Below are 20,020 nucleotides of genomic sequence, written 5' to 3' on the forward strand. Positions count from 1 at the left end.
GGTATGTTCTTCGAGAATTCGTGTATTGACTATGGTTATTTACTAACTGGATGTCCATTATTATTAATTTTTATAAGATAAAGCTCCGCTAAATATACGGTAATTAGGAATTTCAGTATTTGCGTATATATTGCTTTCTGATAACCAAGCAATCAGGATTTCAAAATGGAGGACAAAATACCCGTCGATGGAATGGCTCACTCATCTGAATTACTTAAAGAGTTGAACAAGTAAGTTCATTCTAGTTATACCTTAGTGACTGGTGACATCACATGAATAGAAGTGGTTTTAATGTCTGACTGATCCCATAAAACAGTAACATAATCATTCCTTTGAAATTTTAAGACCACCATTGTTAAAAATATTTATGCACACAAGTGATATGGTTTTTTGACTGAGGTGTCCAAGCCTGGAATTTCCAAAAGGGGGGTTTTGGAATTTCTAATTACCAAGTTAGATCCAAAAAACTTGGGGTTTCTGGGTTTCGAGAGTCCTAAGGGCTGAAAGGTTTATAAAGCGTTTCAAGGGTTCCTTTACATTTGAACCGACGTACAGTCTGAACCCGTGACAATTGGGGTCTCATGTAGTTTCGTACGAACCCATGACAATTGGGGTCTCGTGTAGTTTCGTACCTAATCCACTTCTAGTGCGTAGCATAACAATTTTTTGAAATATCAATCCTAACCCCTGCTACGCAATCCAAAAGCTATGTCACTACGACGTCACAGTGACGTAATAGAGCCCTTCAAACTATACGAACTGTTGTCCAAGCTGCCAAGACACGCAGACGAGCATCCGAAATCGAATAACTATTTCTCTCATTTTCTTGCCGCAACGATCCCAATATGAGAGAGATCGCTGACATTAGTCAGTTCTTTATCGACGGCACCGATGCCGTTTCGGACGATCGTATGTATATTTGACAAACTCTATGACGTGATTGTGACATCGTAGTGACGTAATTTTTGGATGGCATAGTCAGGTGAGGGTTAGGATTGATATGTCGAAAAATTATTGCGATACGCTCACTAGAAGTATGTTATGTACGAAAACTATACGAGACCCGACAATTGCACCTGCATACCAGTGCACCTATGGAATTTTATTGTTTTACAGATATTTGAACCCATACTAACCCATGGGTTTTAGCACTCGCTTATAGATTGAACCCACGGATATACACATGGGTTCAACTGTCCGTGGGTTCAAATGTACGGTCACCATTTCAAGCAATGGAAAATTGTATGATACAGAAAAGATCCTGTCATTTTTATGAATATTTCATTGAATTGGGTGGCAACTGACTCTGATGACCCCTAAAGGGGGTATCCTTGCCTCCCAGTCATGTACCGAAAACATTTGTTTATTTGATATCTATATATTTGAATTTATATTCACATCACTTTGTAGGAAACTTTACATTTCCCAATGTTTCTCCAAAATAACTAAAAATTATAGTTAAGTAGCTCCAGAAATCTTGTATGAATGAGACAATTTAAATTGTGACTGGGATCTATATTAATATTCATATTATATTGAAACCATATTTTGTTAATGACTGTATTTTTAGTTTGAGAAAACGTGGTGAGAACTGTGATTTCATAATTCGAGCAGGAGATCTGGAATTGCCAGCCCATAAGAATGTTCTTAAAGCAAGTTCTCGTTATTTTAGAGCAATGATGGCTCATGATGTAAGTAAATGTTTTCTAATTCATTGGTTGTATCGTCTAGATCAGCGGTTCCCAAAGTGGGCGAAAACGCCCCCTTGTGGGCGTTTACGATAACTTGGGGGGCGCTGATGGCGATTTGGGCAATTGGGGGGCGCTTTCTGCCAAACTGGGCGATTGGGGGGCGCTGACATCAATACGGGAGCTCGCAAGAAGTGTGATAATTTATGTCATTTACTCCTATGTTTTGGTTCAAACAAGTTTGCTTGTGATTTCGGTGTTGGAAACTTCTCGCTTAAGCAGCATTATTAACTGATTTATATTAAAAACAGTATTATACAGCGTGATCCCAAAAAACGGAACCATCAATTTTTCGATTACTTCTACGAAATGGAGTGAATTAATTCATTTTGTCTACACTTGAACTTCTGTGTGCGATGTTTGTACCCAAAAGTGTCGGAGAATCTAGGACGTTTTGCACAAAAATTATGTTGATGTTCCAAATGCTCTTCTCGACATTAAAAAAAAATTGCATTCTTCTTGGAACATTGTCAATCACTCTTCTTTGGGTTTTTCTCTATTTTATTTCTGCAATTGCAGCCTTGAGTTTACCAATCGTTTAAGGATTGTCCTTCGAACATCCTACATATCAGAATCTGAGAGGTTCCATTCCGATAATTAAGGTGCCCACGGGATGCCATTGCTGACTTTTCCTCCAGGAAAGCAAGCGTCTGATTTGATGTATGAGGGGTCATGCTGGAACTACTGCTGGTCATCTCTATCAATCCCTCAAATCATGTCCAGATTTTTCTTGGCACAACCACGTAATGTTCTGTATTCACTGTTTGAATTCTTTAATTTTCATGTCCCAACAGCAGAAGGTGCGCTTCGGCAGAAAACTAAGTGAGTGGTTAAAAATTTTGCAAAACTTTCAAGTATAATCATACGCAAACAGAAGTTCATGGGTTTATACTGGGTTACTGGGTTTATACTTTCACACCCATGTTCAAGTCTTTCAGTGTTCCTTTTTTTGCAACAGAATCAAATTGAAATATCCCAACGTGTGAGACCCGTCAAAAGTTTTTTAATTGCTCTTGCCAGCTCATTCATGGTAGATCGTGTATTTAGTGCAGAGACCGCACTTTTACATGTCAAGAGAGATTCCCTTGACAGTGTCAGACGAGACTCAAGACTGTTTTTAACTGAAATGAAGCCAGATATTATCAAGCTGGTGGTATTTCACCAGGCTCAACTTTCACAATATACTAATGATAAATGGAGAATAAAGTTGCTTCGACTTTTTTGTCAGGGGGGCGTTTGCTACTTAAAAAGTCGTCTAAGGGGGCGCTGTCAGAAAAAAGTTTGGGAAACACTGGTCTAGATTCTAAATATAAATATAGTCGTACCATTAATATTTATTATTTTTTTATGACATTTGAATATCTTAAAAATGAGTAATCCTGATATTCTGTTACACTTAATATCAATCAGGGCAATTACAATAAATTTCTCTATTTTTGATGTGAGTCTCACATAGACCCTATTTATTTATCATAAATCTCATAGTTGAATAAAGCAAACTCAAATTCATAATTTTGTTTTCAGAATATTGAAACTCAGTCTGGTGAAGTTGAAATCAAAGGCGCTGATCCAGAATGTGTGATGAAATGTATTGATTTCATTTACACTGGAGAGGCTGCTATAACAGAAGAGAAACGAGGAGAACTGATGCATGTTGCACATATGATGGAATTGCAAAGTGGGCTTTGGTGCATTTTTGCGTTATGTTGTCTTACACAGGGTTTATTCTATTGTGTCAATGTTTATAATTTTACACATTTTTCATTCATGTCTTTCACTTCAAACTGCAAGGCACTGTACTACTCATTCTTACATTTTAACTTCTAGGCCAAAGCTTCGAATTTGGTTGAACAATTGAGCTAACTAATGACCCTATTATGTCTAATATTTGCTTTTATTTTGTATAGGACTCTGTGATGCTATTGTTCTTTTCCTTGAAAATAGTTTGAATGTAAAATCCTTTTTTGTCACAAGAAGCTTAGCTGATATTTACAGCTGCAAACAACTGGAAAAAGTTTGTGATCAATTTGCTCTGGAACATTTCAGAGACATTGCTTTGTTGGAGGAGTTCTATGAATTAGATGATGAATACATTAGGTTTCTCATTGGATCGAAAAAGACACAGGTACACTACACGACTTGAGTGGTTAAAGCGATTACAGCTACCATAAGTCCGGAGCGGTAAAAATCGGGTCGCATTAGGGTTATTCAAGTCTGTCAAAACAAGCTTTTTTTCTTCATTTGATAAGTTCTTTTCATTTCATCATAGAAAAAATTTGTTTACACACAATCTACCCTCGCGAAATTTTAACAGTAAAAAACAAATTTAAATAAAGTATGTTTGTTTCAACATTCACTGATTTTTCTGTATTCTAATTCAGGCAAATGAAGCAGTTAAATGCAAAACGCTATTGCGTTGGGCAGAAGCTGACATTGAAAATCGAAAAGAAAGCTTTAGGGAAATGTTTAACAAGATGGGATTGATGAAGATTCCTGCAAGTTACAGAAGATATATGTTGGAAAATGAGGTGACACAATACACAAATTGTGAACTGTCAGTGTGGAGACTGGAGAGTACTTTTTAATGAAAAGATTGTATGAAATTGACTATTATTGTCTTTGAGATTCCAAATTTTTTTTAGAATACTGACCGAGCAAATTGTTCAGAAATGAGAGTTTGATTCTCTAGTACAGTGTTTCCCAACCAGAGTCCGCGGTCTCAAATGAGTCCGCGGAGTGTTTGAATGAGTTCGCAACGAGCCAGAAATTCACGGCGGGCTGAAAACGTTTTTGCGGAACTTAACCATCAGCCAAGTTACAATTTACGTTAGAATTTACATTAAACATAAAAAGGCAAGTTTATTCACATAACATTAGTCGATTCAATATTTACTGGGTACTGAGTAGGGCTGGGCATATATTCAACTATTAGAATAGCAATTTACTTTTCGAAAATTTGGTAACAGGTGACGCGCAGGTCACTTTCGCGTCGCTTAATCAAACGATTGGATTTCACAACTCACTTGCGGATTTCCGACGGAAACACGAGTCGGCACACGCGTGGATAGATACCTACTGTAAATGGTGTTTCTCGCGCGCTTGAACAACTAGGAATAATGTTTTTTTTTCTGGTAGGTATCAATGGTGGCAACCTAAATTTTCTAAATTGAAAAGCGGCAATACTAAAAATAAAATGGAGAACACCATAAATTTTGTTTTATGATGGTCCACGACAGATTAAAAACGCTTTTTTATACATTGCAAATCGCAAAATTTCGGAGGCTACTGTAGTATACTGTAATAAGGGCTTTTTCCCCCTAAGATTATTTGCTTTACTGTCTCGACACTGGTACGTGCAGTACTGGAGCGCCGAACAGCTCAGATTTGTTGAATTTTACAAAAATACGAATCAAAACAAAATATATTCGGGCACTTCACCACGCATTTTTGTGTCCACGGATTGTCGTGATATTTCTTGAGTAGTATTGCTTTTATTTCGTCAGCACTCATATTATTATGTTTGCAGATAGCCATGGCATTTTAAAGAAGTAATGCTCTCATCTTGTCATAAGTCGACGCGACCGCGCTGACCATGACCACAATTAAAATAGAATGAAATTTTAAATTCTCGTCTTTGTCATGGATTGAATATTGTGCGACAGAAAAGGCCATTTACACACTAAAAATTCGACTCTTTTAACAAACGCGCAATAATGCAATTGCGGCAAATTTCCGATTTTGGAAATCGTAAAATTCTGTTGTGTTTGGTTTTATTACTTTTTCACACCGAGTACATGCAATAAACGCACGTTGAGTCCGCAAAGGTTTTCGTCGGTGAGAAAATAGTCCGCGACCAAAAAAGGTTGGGAAACGCTGCTCTAGTAACTTGTAGCCCTTAGCATGTAGGTGACCCACTTGCCAACTTTTTTTACTAAAACGATTTAGTCATGTCTGTTGCTTCGAGCAAGGTCCTATACAAGCAGCCATCGATATCTAACAATATCCAAGGAACTACTATTATTTAGGAGGATTAGAATCTTCCTGGTTGATTGTCATTGCTTCATTGTCTGACAATTTCACTGCTAAGTCTTCGGACTGCCCCTAGCTTACATAAAAGAACGTACCTAGCTTACATAAAAGAACGTACCTAGCTTACATAAAAGAACGTACCAAAAAGTTGCTCCCAATTGGATTATATCAAGAAGTTAAAAAATATCAGACTGATGTTTATTTTCAGAATTTGGTGAAAAATTCAATGGAATTCTACAATATAGTGACAACTTCTCTACTTGATAGTTGGAACTTACAATCCAAGGATATCAATATTGCAAGCAAAGACGGTATTTTATTTTATTACTATACTTTTTCAATCTAGTCAATTTTTTTGGGTATTTCTCATGGTGTCTTCAGTGAGGGAGTGCGAACTTGATCAAAATATTTTTTAATTGAATATATCTTATTTTTCAATTTGAGTTTGGTGGTCTATGCCAGGGTATTGACTGTTTGAACTAGCAGTTGGTGTGAATAATATTTCCATTTCATTATGTCTGCTTTGGACAAAATCGCTTCTGATACCTGTTCTTTTTCTGAGCATCATAAGCCAATGCCTTATTTTGTGGAGGTATTGCTATCTTTTACTAGTGGAAACTTTTTTCAGATTTATTAAATAATATTAGCATTGTTTTGTCCTGTATAAGCAAAACTTTTTTAATAATTTTTTAGTACTGGTTGTATTTGAAAATACTACTAGGAAACTGTATGGTTATGACGTAAAAAGTAGAACCTGGAACGGCATGCAGGTAGGAATTTGCATTTGACCTCTCTCGTTGAAACAGTAATTTAGTCAATATGAAAAATACGATTTCTAGTAATCACATCCGGGGGTGCAGACAAGGATTTACAGAAGGGGCTTCAGAAATCCTTAATTCCCGTATAACGGCTTTTTGAACAGGTAATGTGTGTAAATTCGACAATACAACTCAGTTCAAAGTCAATACATCGATTAATACAGATTAACAAAATCACACACTTATAATGAGCATGCTGCCCAAACATTAAAAACAGAAAACAACCACAATAGAATATTATTCACGCCTGAGCGAACATGATAAATGAAGCAAAACGAAAGTGAAAGAATGCAGTGCTTGAAATGAATAAAGCAGAACAGTAACAATGTGATCACGGGACTCGTTAAAAGAGCTGACTACTTTAGTGGATAATGATTTTTCTGTTGCACAAAATATTCAATCCATGACCAATATAAGCCTTTGAAATGTTTCACGATATTATCTGAATTGTGTTCATCATAACTCATGGTTGTGTCGACTAGGGATGTAAGTTTCGAATATTTTTTTTTTTTAATCGAATTTTGAATCACATTGTTCCGATTCGAATATTTCCGAATCTGATTCTATTTAGTATATCATCATATTATCGTTAACTTTCTTCAAATTTGGAAGAAATATAGTATAAATTTTGATAAAATAACAAAAATGAGCTTAAAGAATTGAGTAAGTTACTAGAAAAAACACACTGCATGGATGTATCAACTACCAAATATACTATGGCTGAGATTTATTTTTTGTTACATAAAGGTATACACAGACAGCACAGTTGCATATTTAGTTACGTACAATTATGTTTGCAAATAATACCGGGTGTATAGCGATTGTTTCTTTTAAAATTGACCTTCAAAATTCATCCAAATGATAAACGCTAGTTAGTACCGTACGCGCCATGATTTCAAAAGAACCAATGATAATGAAGGAAGCATCGCAGACATGTTTTTAATAAGGTATAAAGAAAACAATTAAGTTTTATTAAAATAATATTATGTAGATAATTTGAAGAAACGTTTAAAATATTTGTGAAACTTTAACATTTTAAGTAGTCAAACACAATTGAGCGAAATCATTGTTCCCTCGAACGCTGCTACCAATATAAAATATAAAGACTCTGGAAGTGTCACGGCTTTGGAAAGCTGTAAACGTAAGGATAATAAAAGCTTTTGGTCAATATAAAGGGGGTGCCGCTGTGCTGTGCAATTGCCTTGTGTTAACTATCAAATGTTTTTTAAATAGGATCAAACCCTTTTTTCCTAAATTGCTTCGAATTGATGTTGATCCGAATCGCTTCGATTCGAAATTCTGAAACTTACATCCATAGTGCCAACGTACTGCAAGATAAAACAGTACTACTCTGAAATAGTGTGGCAATCTGGGGACTTCAAAATGTGTGGTATACTGCCCGATTATATCTATCATATTTCTTTCCCTAGAAGAGTTTGGATTTCATCATATGATTAACTTCATCACTCAGCTTTTCTATCTTGAGAGATAAATATGAAAAACTTGCCCTAAAATACACACCCTACGGTCTACTGTACATTTTTTCTTTTAATAACAGGCAATAGAGGACAGAATTCTAGGCACCTATGCGTCAGCAGCTCATCTTGATGGAATTCTTTATGTTTTTCTACCTTCATACTCAGTGTTCAAAATAGACTTGCGTGATGCTGAAAGCAATTGGCAACGAATGGCAAGCAAGTATCTAGGAACTGGACCAGTCGCAATTTTGAATGGTAAAAAGGGGTTTTGTAAATTCGATCATTTGATTTAAGGTGCTGTCATACAACTGTCCAGACTTCTCTAAGATTGGAAGATATATTTTAAAAAGTTTTTTTAAATGGTTATGGTAGATACCTCATGGTCAAAATTTCTGATATTGCATGCTCGCTTACATTCTTATCAAAAATATGGCACATGGATTTTTCATTTGGTATTCATAACACAAATCGTTATTAAAATGTGATAAGTTAAAATAAATGTATTTTTTATATCCTAGGAATTTTTAGAAAAGAATTCGGAAAATTTAAAGTTATTTTGATATTGCAGGTCTCATGTATACAATTGACTACGGAAATTTCAGCAGATCTTGTGAATGCTATGATCCATCAGCGGATAAATGGACTCAACTTCCTGAAAAGCCAAGCAACGTTGCAACTGAAGCATTAGTAGCAGCTGAAGGTATTCGGTATAGTATAATTCAGTTTATAAAGGCTTTTTGCTCAGTTATATTACTAATTACACAACAAGTTACGTGAACCACCATGCAATAGAAAGAGGTCGAGCAAAACTTCACATTACAATTCTATATTGTTTATGACAAGTGCTTTTGCTTTGACGATATACCAAATACCAATTATCTCATAAGTCAAATGTATTAGAATTGCCTGTGATACTATTTTTTATTGATTAAGGTCAAATTTTCTGCATTGGAGGAAGTTATATTCGCCATCGATCTCATGTAACTGAAAATCATTCAACAGATGCTGTTGAAAAATATAATCCAGCAACAGCATCTTGGTCCACTGATACCAAACTCAACAAAGCAAGACAGGCTGCCGCTGCTACTTATCTCAATGGAATATATGTGATAGGTACAATTCAATATACTTGTAGATTATTTTCATATTTATCCCAGGGGAGAGAAAGCCGATAATGCGTATCAACGAGTACTCTTGACGGTTAATTGATCCAAGTTGGGGCAGTTAACCAGGTATTTGTTTCAGATGCATAGACTTGATGGTGAAAGAAGTCATAACTGACCAGCAGTTACATTAACCGTACCGTACAACGGCGAGGAGTCATGCAATGCAATTCGAGCGAGTTTGTCTAGTTTAGTTATCTACCGCCACCATTTACGTTATATGATATTTTAATATGTGGGTTAGCTCTTACGAGTTTAGGTTAAATATATATCCTCTCTATATAAAGTATTTCCTTCATATACAATTATCCATGTATTTATACATCATTTTACTCCATCCAGTGTGAAACAAAAAAACTTTACTACTAACCATTTTGCAAAATTAGTATTCAAAAAATTGTATCTTACTAGGTGGGAGCAGTTCAGGTTCAGTTAATAATGATGTTGAATTCCGATGTCCTGTTGCGAAAACTTGGACAACGCTTACAGAAACAATAGTTCATTCCAGACGATTGTTCAATGCAGTCAATATTGATGGAAAGATTTATATCATAGGAGGATGCTCAAGGTAAACCTTTCGTACTGTTGATAATTTATAAGGAATTCAATTACTGATATTCAGTTATTAACAAGTTATTGGAAATTGTTTAATCATTCAAATAATGCCTAAAAAATATTTTTTCCGAAATCGAGAATTTTATAATGCAATGGGTGAGGTTTTATGCAATAGTTGTATAGCTATTCTCAAGGTTTCCAACCTTAACTAATTGTCATATTTTTGGTAGATAGACCGCTTTCAAATTCAATTTTTGGTACTCCCGAACGCAGTATGTGTACCAGGTTAGGCCATAATTTCAGGTACAAATACTACGGGAGTCGAACTCTTAATAGAAATAAAATAAGGAAATTTGGAATAAAACTATGGCCTAATCCTTACCTGGTACACATACTATGTTCCGGTGTCCGCCATCTTGGTTCACATACTACGTTTCGGTGTTCGCCATCTTGGTTCACCTACTTCGGAGTACCCAATTTTTAATAAAGTGGATATAGCAACAAAAGCCAATTTTCATTTTATTGTCAGTTAATTAACTCTATAACTATAATTTTTTGCATATATAACTCATGCTTATTGTTCTGCATCAACTTTGTTTCAAATCAGGACTTAGGAGCTAATGATTGCATTTATTTGTTTGCATTATTTGTTTTGTTATGCTCACTAAAATATTGACAACCACAATAGGTCCTTACCCGTGACAGTATTGGGTCATGTTGCAAATATGCCTAGAATATTACTTTCATTTACTGGGTGTGCTCCAATTTACTTATTAATTTTTATTCAGTGATGAAATAGAAGAATATGATCCTGAAGTAAGGCAATGGAGAATAGCTGGAACAATGGAAGGTTTTTTCATTGAACAATTGGCAGCCGTTGCTGTTGTAATATAAAACAATATCACAAGGATATTCAACATTTATATATTTTGTAGTGAATGTGTGTGCACTTGATCTTTATCTCCTGTGATTCCGAATGTCTACTTTCTCTGACTATTGTAAAATTCATATAGATACTCCTGAAGTATGCAACCTGAGTTCAGGTTGTGTGCCATCTTGGTGCGCATACTTCAGGAGGTCAGTGTGTAATAATTATAAGTAAAAATTGGAAATCCATCAGTTTAAGCTATACTAACCATGGACAAAGATGTTCATGTGCATGGTAATTTGACCTTCAATTTTTTTGTATTTTCAATTTAGATTACCTACTGGCAAACACATTTTTAAAATGTATTTTTCTCTGTAATGGATTTTGCAGTCTATGATATTACAACATGTGTATGAACCAAATGCATTTTATTAGCATTTCACTTTTTGTATTCTACTGCTATGGTGCTTTATTTCTATTACTGTTATGCATATGCTTATACTTTGCTCAAAAGTTTTACCGTATATTATAAGTACATCTTTAAAACTGAACATTTTATTAGCTCCAATTTGGTATTAAATTATGGGTGATACCAAATTATTATTATCATTTTTAATATATCCCTCGCTGAATTGTATTGAAATTCCTAATTTCCTAGACTTTTTTCTTAATAGTGTTGCATTTTTTTTTATTTCTCTTAATTTTGTTTTGTATTTGAGTTAGGAGCATTGTAATGTAATGATTCCATGTGTATTAAAAAACTAAATATTTTTCCCATATTACATTTCTTGATTGAAAGTGAGAAAAGCATAGTCTATTTGCTGTATTAAATCTATTTCTACACTATTATTTTAACGCTATTTGTTGTTTGTAATTCAGCATCTTTGACTTTTTGTTAACTATGTGTTCATACCAATTATCATGTGGTAAGTACTTATTTTAGTTCCTTAGCCATAGCTTAGACTATGTTAGTTTCAATATTGTTCTTAAAAGAGAAGGTGACTAAATATTGATTTGAAATTGAATTTTATTCAGTATATATATCCTGATTTTATCATCTTTCTCTGCACCGTAATTTATATTTGTTCAATCATTAATAATTTTCTTCAATTTATTTGTTTGTCGTGTGGTGATTGCACTTTAAATTAATTTCTGTAATAAAGGCAGGACTCCCTTGAAGGTGCCAAGGGGTGAAGAGGCTAGCTAGATAACAGATTCCAAAGAAAATATTATATGGGCATCATTATACAAATATTGCAAAAAATACTTTATTCGAGGAAAAAAAAATGCATACTTCAAAAAATAATATAGTCGACAGACGCTTTTAAGTAAGCCTTTGATGAGAAATTCCATATTATTTAATGAGAAAATTAGAAGAAAAAAATCGATTTTACAGCAATTATAAGTATAAATTATCGAATATTAGTTAAAATCTGATGAGTTCCATATGACAAATTGTTTCATGAATATAAAAATAGCTTAGACTGTGATTGGTGTCTTCATAAAATATCGAAAAATGACATTATCAAGAGTTACTAATTACTATGTACCGTAATAATAATATGTTCATATTAGGTGAATCAAAATTATTTTTTTAATAATATTTCATGTTAAACTTTAAATTATTGCATTACGGTACTCATTAGGTATGCAGTTAGTAAACAGAATTTATAGTGAGACACAGTAGACTAAATTATATTATTCCCAATCGAGTTTATAATTCACATTTACTCGTTTATTGAGCCTATGATTTAATTATAATTAGACAAACGGCAACAAACGCAGAAAAGTTGATGCAAAGGGTTCACTGGCGCAGAAAATATTAAAATGAAATTTTTTGAGATATGATCTGTGTGGAAAAATGTGATTTTATTGACCATCCGTTCGATTTTTAACTCTTTAGATTAGGAACATGTGCGGCCCGCCGATGACTTGCAACCCTAAATTCTGGCCCGCAAGCGACAAAAGGTTGCCGACAGCCGACCTGCACAAATCCAACGATCAGACCATAGGCGTATACATATGCATTGTCTCTGATCAGACGATAGCATAATTTCCTGTCAAGCGTAGCAGAAAAGAACAAGAAATATAAACAAATAGACTCAATGTAAATAAACATGAGTTATAAAAATATTTAAAATTAACTCCATTTATAAATTCTGGTGAATATCATAATTGGACGGAAGAAGTCGTCAGAAGTGTATTATTACATTTAATTTATCTACCTAAATTTTGTTATATTTTGTGTAAGTTGTCCACAGATCCCTTAAAAAAGAATCAGAGTGCCGAAATAATCGATTGATACAACTTGCTAGGTATATACGCCCTCACTGTCGGGTATGCTGCACATAGATTTGCGGATGCACTGGTAGAGTGGATATTTATGTAGAAAATCGATGGCAGAAGGTGAGTACATGTACTGGTGAACAATTTTGTGATTGTATTTCACTATACTGCTGTACTGGCTATGCTGTGTTCTTCTTTCGATGAGTGTTTTCATATCCTAAATCGATTAAAAGTTATTGCCCGATTTTGTATCCACTATCTGACTATCGCGTGTGTTAACGTTGTTTTCATTGCGCACGCACCATACTTTAATCACTGTCAGACTGTGGTAATATTGTCCTAAGTTATGCTAGTCTTTCAGGTGTCATTTTGCTTGTCTGTTTTTTTTTTTTATGCCAGAGCGACCAAAATAAATTTGTTTTATTGATTGAAATACATAAGTTGTATGTTACATAAAAAATATGGTTGGTATGGAAGCCCTGCCCAACTATAAACAAATGATTAGTTCGTTATAATTTTCTTTTACCACCTACATTTTCAGCCTCATCAGTCAAAAATGGGTCGGTTTTAAAGGATATTCGAATGGATGGCAAAACTGTTTTAATAACTGGAGCCAACACTGGAATCGGATATGAGACTGCTAAAGATCTTTCATCTCGTGGTGCAAAGGTTATCATGGCGGGAAGAGACGCAGGAAAAGTAGAAAAGGCAATGAAAGAGGTAAAAATATACGTTTTATATAGCTCAGTTGTTTGTATTATAATCTTATATATGAATATCAAAATATTATAAGATTCTAAATTGATACCGATGTACTGAGCATGGTGACCTTTTTAGTGAAGTTGGTTTTTGATACTTACAAACTATCGTTATATTGAATTTGCAAACTTTTATGGTACCACAAGGGTAGCATTGTTTGGCAAGCTACTACTTAAGCCTAAATTTAAGCCTATTTCTCGATTCCAATTTTTTTAACCCTAATTCGAAAACATGAGTTGAAACTTTTAATATGAGTTTTCGTTTTTAGATAAAATCTTGTGATCCTAAAGCCAACCTTGTTGGTGTAGAACTGGATCTAGCATCCATGGAGTCGATTCGAAAATGTGCAGATAAAATAATGGAAACTGAGGCAAAGCTAGATGTACTAATAAATAATGCGGGTAATATATACAATTAAATGTTTATCATAATTTTGTTTCGATGACTGAAACAATGCTCAATTAGAAGAAGTTTTTGTTAATTTGGTTTAATGATATTCAAAATCTGCTCAAAACATTGGTGGAATACAATATTCTGCAACCCATAACCCAAATATGAGATTTTTTTAATTTTTTTAAAGCAAGTTTTTCAATTTGCTTCTCTGGCAACGTAGCCTTTTTTAGAAAGTGGCCAATTTTTACCTTTTTAAGTTTACTTATTTAAAATGACCTGGGTGCTTGATAGAACAGCTCAATTAAATCATGATGGTAGGTGATTTTGCTTTATGACCATTCATAAATGTTCGAATAAATACTTCATTCTGAAATACCCATTTTTTGGTGCTGATGATATTGGTTGAAGTACCAATTTGAAACTGTCCTATATCTTTTAACATGCGTTGTGTGTTTTCAATAGGCATAATGAGCTGTCCTCAATGGAAAACTAAAGATGGTTTTGAGATGCAGCTAGGAGTAAATCATATTGGCCATTTCTTATTCACCAATCTGTTGTTGGATCTTATAAAGGTGAAAAATGGTATATTAATAGCCATATTCTTAGTTTGAAAAAAATAATAAATTACAAATTGCATCAGCTTTGTAAGAAACTGTGATTTTGCTCATTTCAACATGTATAATGATCTTACTGTTTCAATCCGCATTCATTATAAATTAAAACTTAATATCAACAATATGTAATCTGCAAATAAATCTGTCATTGAGTGACCGTAATTTAGTAGCAACAGAAGAAATTGCATATGTGATGCAACTATTTACATTCTTTATACCTCTGTCAAAGAAGAATATTATTGATATATATTCACTCACAAAATTACATGACTAATATAATTAAAGTAAAGATTGTCAGAAACAATTATTCTCATTCTCATATTTTGACAGAGAAGTTCTCCAAGTCGAATTGTCATCTTGTCATCCAGTGGACATACCAGAGGTCGTATGAATTGGGACGATATCATGTCTGAAAAGAAATATAATCCTTTTGTAGTATATTGTCAAAGCAAACTTGCAAATATTCTTTTTGCAAGAGAATTGAGTCGTAAACTTGAAGGTAATAATAATATCAATAATATGTATTTTCCTTGGCCTACGAGCTACCATTAATTTAATATATATTTTCAAAAAATTGTGAGAAATCTATGAAACTCGTTCATTCCGAATAAGGCCGTATCCTACAAGCAGCCACTGACATCTCACAATATGTAGGAAGTTACTTTTATTTGAAGAGACTGTTTCTATTATGGCATTGCCTTCCCAATTTTATTACACCCTGGCGTGGGATTTGAATCTGTAATCTGCGATGACAGCCCAGTTGGGTCTCACGCATCAATCGTTAGGCCATCTCACCACATTTATTCATACTCTTTTGAACAGGTACTGGCGTTACTTGCAACAGCGTACATCCTGGTTTAGTGAAAACTGAGCTTGGTCGCCATTTCATGAACAAAGAAGGAACTTGGAATACGATAAAATACTATCTTGTTTTTCCATTTGTAAAGATGATTTTCAAAACTCCTGAACAAGGTGCCCAAACCAGTATTTACTGCGCTGTTGCTCCAGAGCTCAATCAAGTGTCAGGAAAATACTTTGCGTGAGTACTGTTTTTGATTTTAGACCTACTTGGTGAATTTATTAATGTAAGCCTATGCCTCAGTTTGCATCCAGTTGATTTCATAACATGATTTTATCAAAAGATGATGGTGGTCCATAGCAAATTGGGTAGCATAAATTTTGGAACAATTAATATTCCCATTTGCTTGAAAATTCTTTAATACTTAACTTGACTTGGATACTTGCAGAAAAACTTGAATCGAAATGCAATACGTTTTTGCGAACTACTAGTCTACAGGATGTAACTGTATTACATAGTGAAGAGTTGCGGTTACTTTATTGCAATTACTTGGATTAATTTTGTAGATATGGCTTTTTCTTCTCTATAACCACATCTTTGAAATTCAATTTTCATGCGAGTTAGTTTGATTTTTGACACTCAACAGTGTCATATTATTCTCTGTCCCTCAACTGATTCCAAACATTTTTAGGAAGGTTTTTTGGTGCTCCTGTAGTATGTGTAACCTAATACATAGTGTTCAGACTGTGCGCAATCTTGGTACACATACTACGGGAGCACCATTTTTTTAACATACAGGTACATATTAATTATTAATCTCCTATGAATAGGAAATATTTTTGCTCAAACACAATAAAAATGGTATGTAAACATATTCAACAATCAGGCATATTTGCTCTGGTGCCATTATTAGGTCATAACTTTCCACAATTATTCATTTATATCAGGCTACACTGTGAATATTGTTCATAAAATGTAACTTTTTACATCACACTTACATGGCCCGACAGTCTAGACCAGGGGTCACCAAACTGTTTTGACCGCGAGCCAGGTATGTCTCAAGCTTTGTTGAAACGGGCCGGACAATACAATACAATAAATTCCCAAAAGTTGGGAAATCCATTCACATTATTTAACAATATAAATTCTACATTTCTGAAGATTTGAATATTAAATTCTATCTATTCCGCAGAATATAGATCAAGAACATCGTAGCAAAACAAATATATAAGAGTTGTAGATCTATACAACAATCCTAGGATTAGCCGTTAGCAAAACATTGCTGTCAACAGTGTCAAGAATATCCTCATTTAAGCGGCACAAAAGTTAGTTTGACTTGTGAAATTGGAGCAGTACGCGAGGGATTACAGTAGGCTACTATTAACGCAAATGCACCTCCGATGTACACAGCAACAGTTCACGGAAAGCACGTGTCACAATGCATCTTTCGCAGAAAACATTGCGTACCGGTAGAGAATTTTAGCCTATATTATCACAGCTATTTCTAGACTAATTTTTGATTACTACTATTAAACAACTCCTAAGAAGGCAAAATGATGATTGACTTATTTGATTCATACATAACTTTCCGAAACACAACCAAAAACTAAGGAAGAGCATTCCACATCGCAAAAACCAGGCATTGTTTACTACCAGACTGAAAGTCTGTCTGAGTGAGTGTCTGAGCCGGATGCAAGAAGGCATATTATTACATCACTTTTTCTCATCTTGCTGATTGGGCAATGTTACGAAATAAACAAAGGACGCCACGGGCCAGCCCGCGGGGTGTAGTTTGGTGACCCCTGGTCTAGACTGGCGGAATTTTTGGCCCCTGGTCCAAAAACCTTACCCACCCTTGGTATAGATTTTTTAACATTGTGCTATATGTAGAAAATGTTTTTGTAGAGATTGCAAAATTGAGGAGGAGGCACCGGCAGCCAAAAACGATGAAGATGCAAAACGACTATGGGAGTTGTCACTAGAGTGGACAGGCCTAACAAAGTAAATAAGTTCGTCACATAATGCACTTGACTAAGTGATTCTGTAATCTTATTGTTATGCAATGATAGTAGTTAGGGCTGGGCAAAATATTCGAATAATGAATATCGAATCAATATCAAAATATTCGAATGGCATTTTACTATTCGAATACCCGGTACCACGTGACCTGCGCCGCTTTGCTTCAACACGGAATTCGCGCGTCGCCAAATCAATCGTGAATTGCGCGAGAATTCACAAACGGCGCTCGCTAACATACAAAAGCGACAAATTTTCTTTGCGTTATGATGTTATTTGTTTGTTATTTGTTTTCTTTTCACGCCTAACGTATCGTTTCATTTCCTTATTTTGCAAAATAGGTCCCCACCGTTGCTTTAATATAAGAACGTTCTGTAAATTATAAAGGTATGACGATGTATTTGAAAAATCGGAAATTCTCATTGCCGTCTGTAACAGTCACCGCGATTACGCGCTCGTTAAAGAGACGATTTTTCAGCGTATAATGATTTTTCTGTTGCGTAAAATGATCAATCCATGACAACTACGGGATTCCAAAATGTCTTTATATATTAATTTAATTATGTCAAACGTAACTCGCGGTTGCTTCTTCTTAAGTCAAAATTAAAACATTACTTCCCTGAAATGCCACGGCGATCTGTGGACATAAAAGTATGAGATAAACTGCCGGGTGTATTCAATTTTAATAGGTATTTTTGGAATCTTGCGAACTCGTTATCGCCGTTAGAAAAATCTCAACTGATATAAAATCCCGTAGAGTACAATTTCATTTCGTACAATATAAAGTATATCGTTTAATCAAAAATACATATTCATCGTCGCGATAAATAATGAGTTTTCTGTTGGGCTAAGTAATCAATTTGTGACCGATAAGGGCATATTTAAAATGTCTTGCTTTATTATTGTCTTCAATTTAACCAGCGGTTTAGTCGCCAAAATGAAATGTTCACAATTTTAAAATATCACGGCAATCTGCGGACCCAAAGTGTGGTAAACTGCTTGAATATATAAAGCTTTGATTTCCTTATTTTCAGGACTTGTAACATCAAAAAATCCATAAATCTGATGTAATATCTCAGGTTAAAATTTAGTTTAGCACAATAAAAATTGATTGAATATACATTAGACTGATTATCTTATATATATCATCACAACCCGGGGAAAATTGTCCCGTTTCAAACCTTGTATAATGTTGAAAAGAAAATTTTCGACGGCAATTTAAAGTAATGGATAATATGGCCAATCCCGCCCACAATTAACAGTGCTTCGATTTTAGTAACGATATGTTTTCTGAACGCTGACCAAACATAATGTGTGCGAGAGGCACACGAAATTTTGCGATTTTCAATGTATAAAAAGGCGTTTTTAAACTGTCGCAGGCCTCAATAAAACTCATAGTGTTTAAAGTTTTATTTTCAGTATTTTATATTGCCGCTTTTCAATCAAAAAATTTGCGTTGTCCTCAGAAACTCACCGCCGATGAACGTATATTAATTAAACTATCGCCGGATTCGCAATTCCGTGTGTGTACAAAAATAAAATAATTTTCATCGTTAACGTCGTACAACGTTGTGGAAAATTTTTGATTTAGAGAAAATAAAACCAACATAAAGTTGTTTACAGCCTAAATACCACGCCACGCTGATAATAACAATCGGCGATTATAGCAAAATGCTATTACACGCGTTATTGTCGACTTTTACAGTTTTAAATAAATTTCAACGGCAACGCACGGGTGTACCTAATATATGAAACTTCGATGTCCGCCGACCCACAAGAATTAATACTTTCAAAAAAATGAATCAGGCGGGAATACAGATTACGAACTTTAGGATCGCGGCGACAAGAACAATTAGCGATTTTGATGAATTTAACCAGTAAATAAAAAACGCTTTGTTGCCGACTTTCAAAGTTTCTTCTAATTTTCGAAGGGAGTATCGACCTCCGACGGACCCCCGTTGTATTTAAAAAAATATTCGTTATTCGACTATTCGTAAAAAAATATCGGTATTCGTAAAAAATATTCGAACTATTCGATTCGAAAAAAATATTCGATTTTGCCCACCCCTAATAGTAGTAATGGAGTGAATCTCATTATTATTTTGACTCAGTACCAACAGAATATTGTATGAATTTTATTTATAGAGTGAAAAACCATTATACCTCAATTATCTCGTCAAACGTTATATAATAAGTTTACTAACGAGTAGCATTCCAAATCGTCTACACTACGCATCCACCTAATTATAGCATTAGTTGTCAACTAGTTCCATGTATTTTTTATTGCATTTAATAAACATGATATATTGTACATCCTACATTGCATCTAATGTTATTATAATATTAAATCGTAAATCAATATTGTTTTTAGTTCCTCATATATACTTGATTTAACACATTGGACGTTCAATACATAATATATTATATTTCATTTTCTAATTTTCATAATGCCCAGTCACACATTTTACATTAATCTCTTTTTAATGCTAATAAA

General features: G+C 34.4%; 2 protein-coding genes across 2 annotated transcripts; both read left to right on the forward strand.

The window, feature by feature from the left end:
• Positions 1 to 11,773, forward strand: LOC120332864 (kelch-like protein 24). Its single transcript, XM_039400192.2, has 12 exons — positions 1 to 230; positions 1,571 to 1,691; positions 3,273 to 3,426; positions 3,656 to 3,873; positions 4,130 to 4,276; positions 5,986 to 6,088; positions 6,471 to 6,547; positions 8,154 to 8,328; positions 8,642 to 8,773; positions 9,007 to 9,186; positions 9,648 to 9,804; positions 10,580 to 11,773. The coding sequence occupies exons 1-12, from the start codon at positions 166 to 168 to the stop codon at positions 10,683 to 10,685; spliced, it is 1,635 nt and encodes a 544-aa protein (XP_039256126.2). The 5' UTR covers positions 1 to 165; the 3' UTR covers positions 10,686 to 11,773.
• Positions 11,774 to 12,906: 1,133 nt separating this feature from the next.
• LOC120332399 (retinol dehydrogenase 14-like) lies at positions 12,907 to 20,020 on the forward strand. The gene is made up of 7 exons (XM_039399637.2): positions 12,907 to 13,065; positions 13,487 to 13,665; positions 13,973 to 14,105; positions 14,560 to 14,669; positions 15,042 to 15,210; positions 15,534 to 15,750; positions 17,416 to 20,020. The coding sequence occupies exons 1-7, from the start codon at positions 13,056 to 13,058 to the stop codon at positions 17,513 to 17,515; spliced, it is 918 nt and encodes a 305-aa protein (XP_039255571.2). The 5' UTR covers positions 12,907 to 13,055; the 3' UTR covers positions 17,516 to 20,020.

Source organism: Styela clava, chromosome 13 (genome assembly GCF_964204865.1).
Source record: "Styela clava chromosome 13, kaStyClav1.hap1.2, whole genome shotgun sequence".
Lineage (NCBI taxonomy): Eukaryota > Metazoa > Chordata > Ascidiacea > Stolidobranchia > Styelidae > Styela > Styela clava.

Bases quoted from the DNA above. Each gene is read 5' to 3' on its own strand.
- LOC120332399 (XM_039399637.2), top strand. The intron at 15,211-15,533 runs GTAATAATAATA...TCTTTTGAACAG, and splicing joins ATTGAGTCGTAAACTTGAAG to GTACTGGCGTTACTTGCAAC. The intron at 15,751-17,415 runs GTGAGTACTGTT...ATGTTTTTGTAG, and splicing joins GTGTCAGGAAAATACTTTGC to AGATTGCAAAATTGAGGAGG.
- LOC120332864 (XM_039400192.2), top strand. From the start codon at position 166: ATGGAGGACAAAATACCCGTCGATGGAATGGCTCACTCATCTGAATTA. The intron at 8,329-8,641 runs GTAAAAAGGGGT...TTGATATTGCAG, and splicing joins ACCAGTCGCAATTTTGAATG to GTCTCATGTATACAATTGAC. The intron at 8,774-9,006 runs GTATTCGGTATA...TTATTGATTAAG, and splicing joins AGCATTAGTAGCAGCTGAAG to GTCAAATTTTCTGCATTGGA.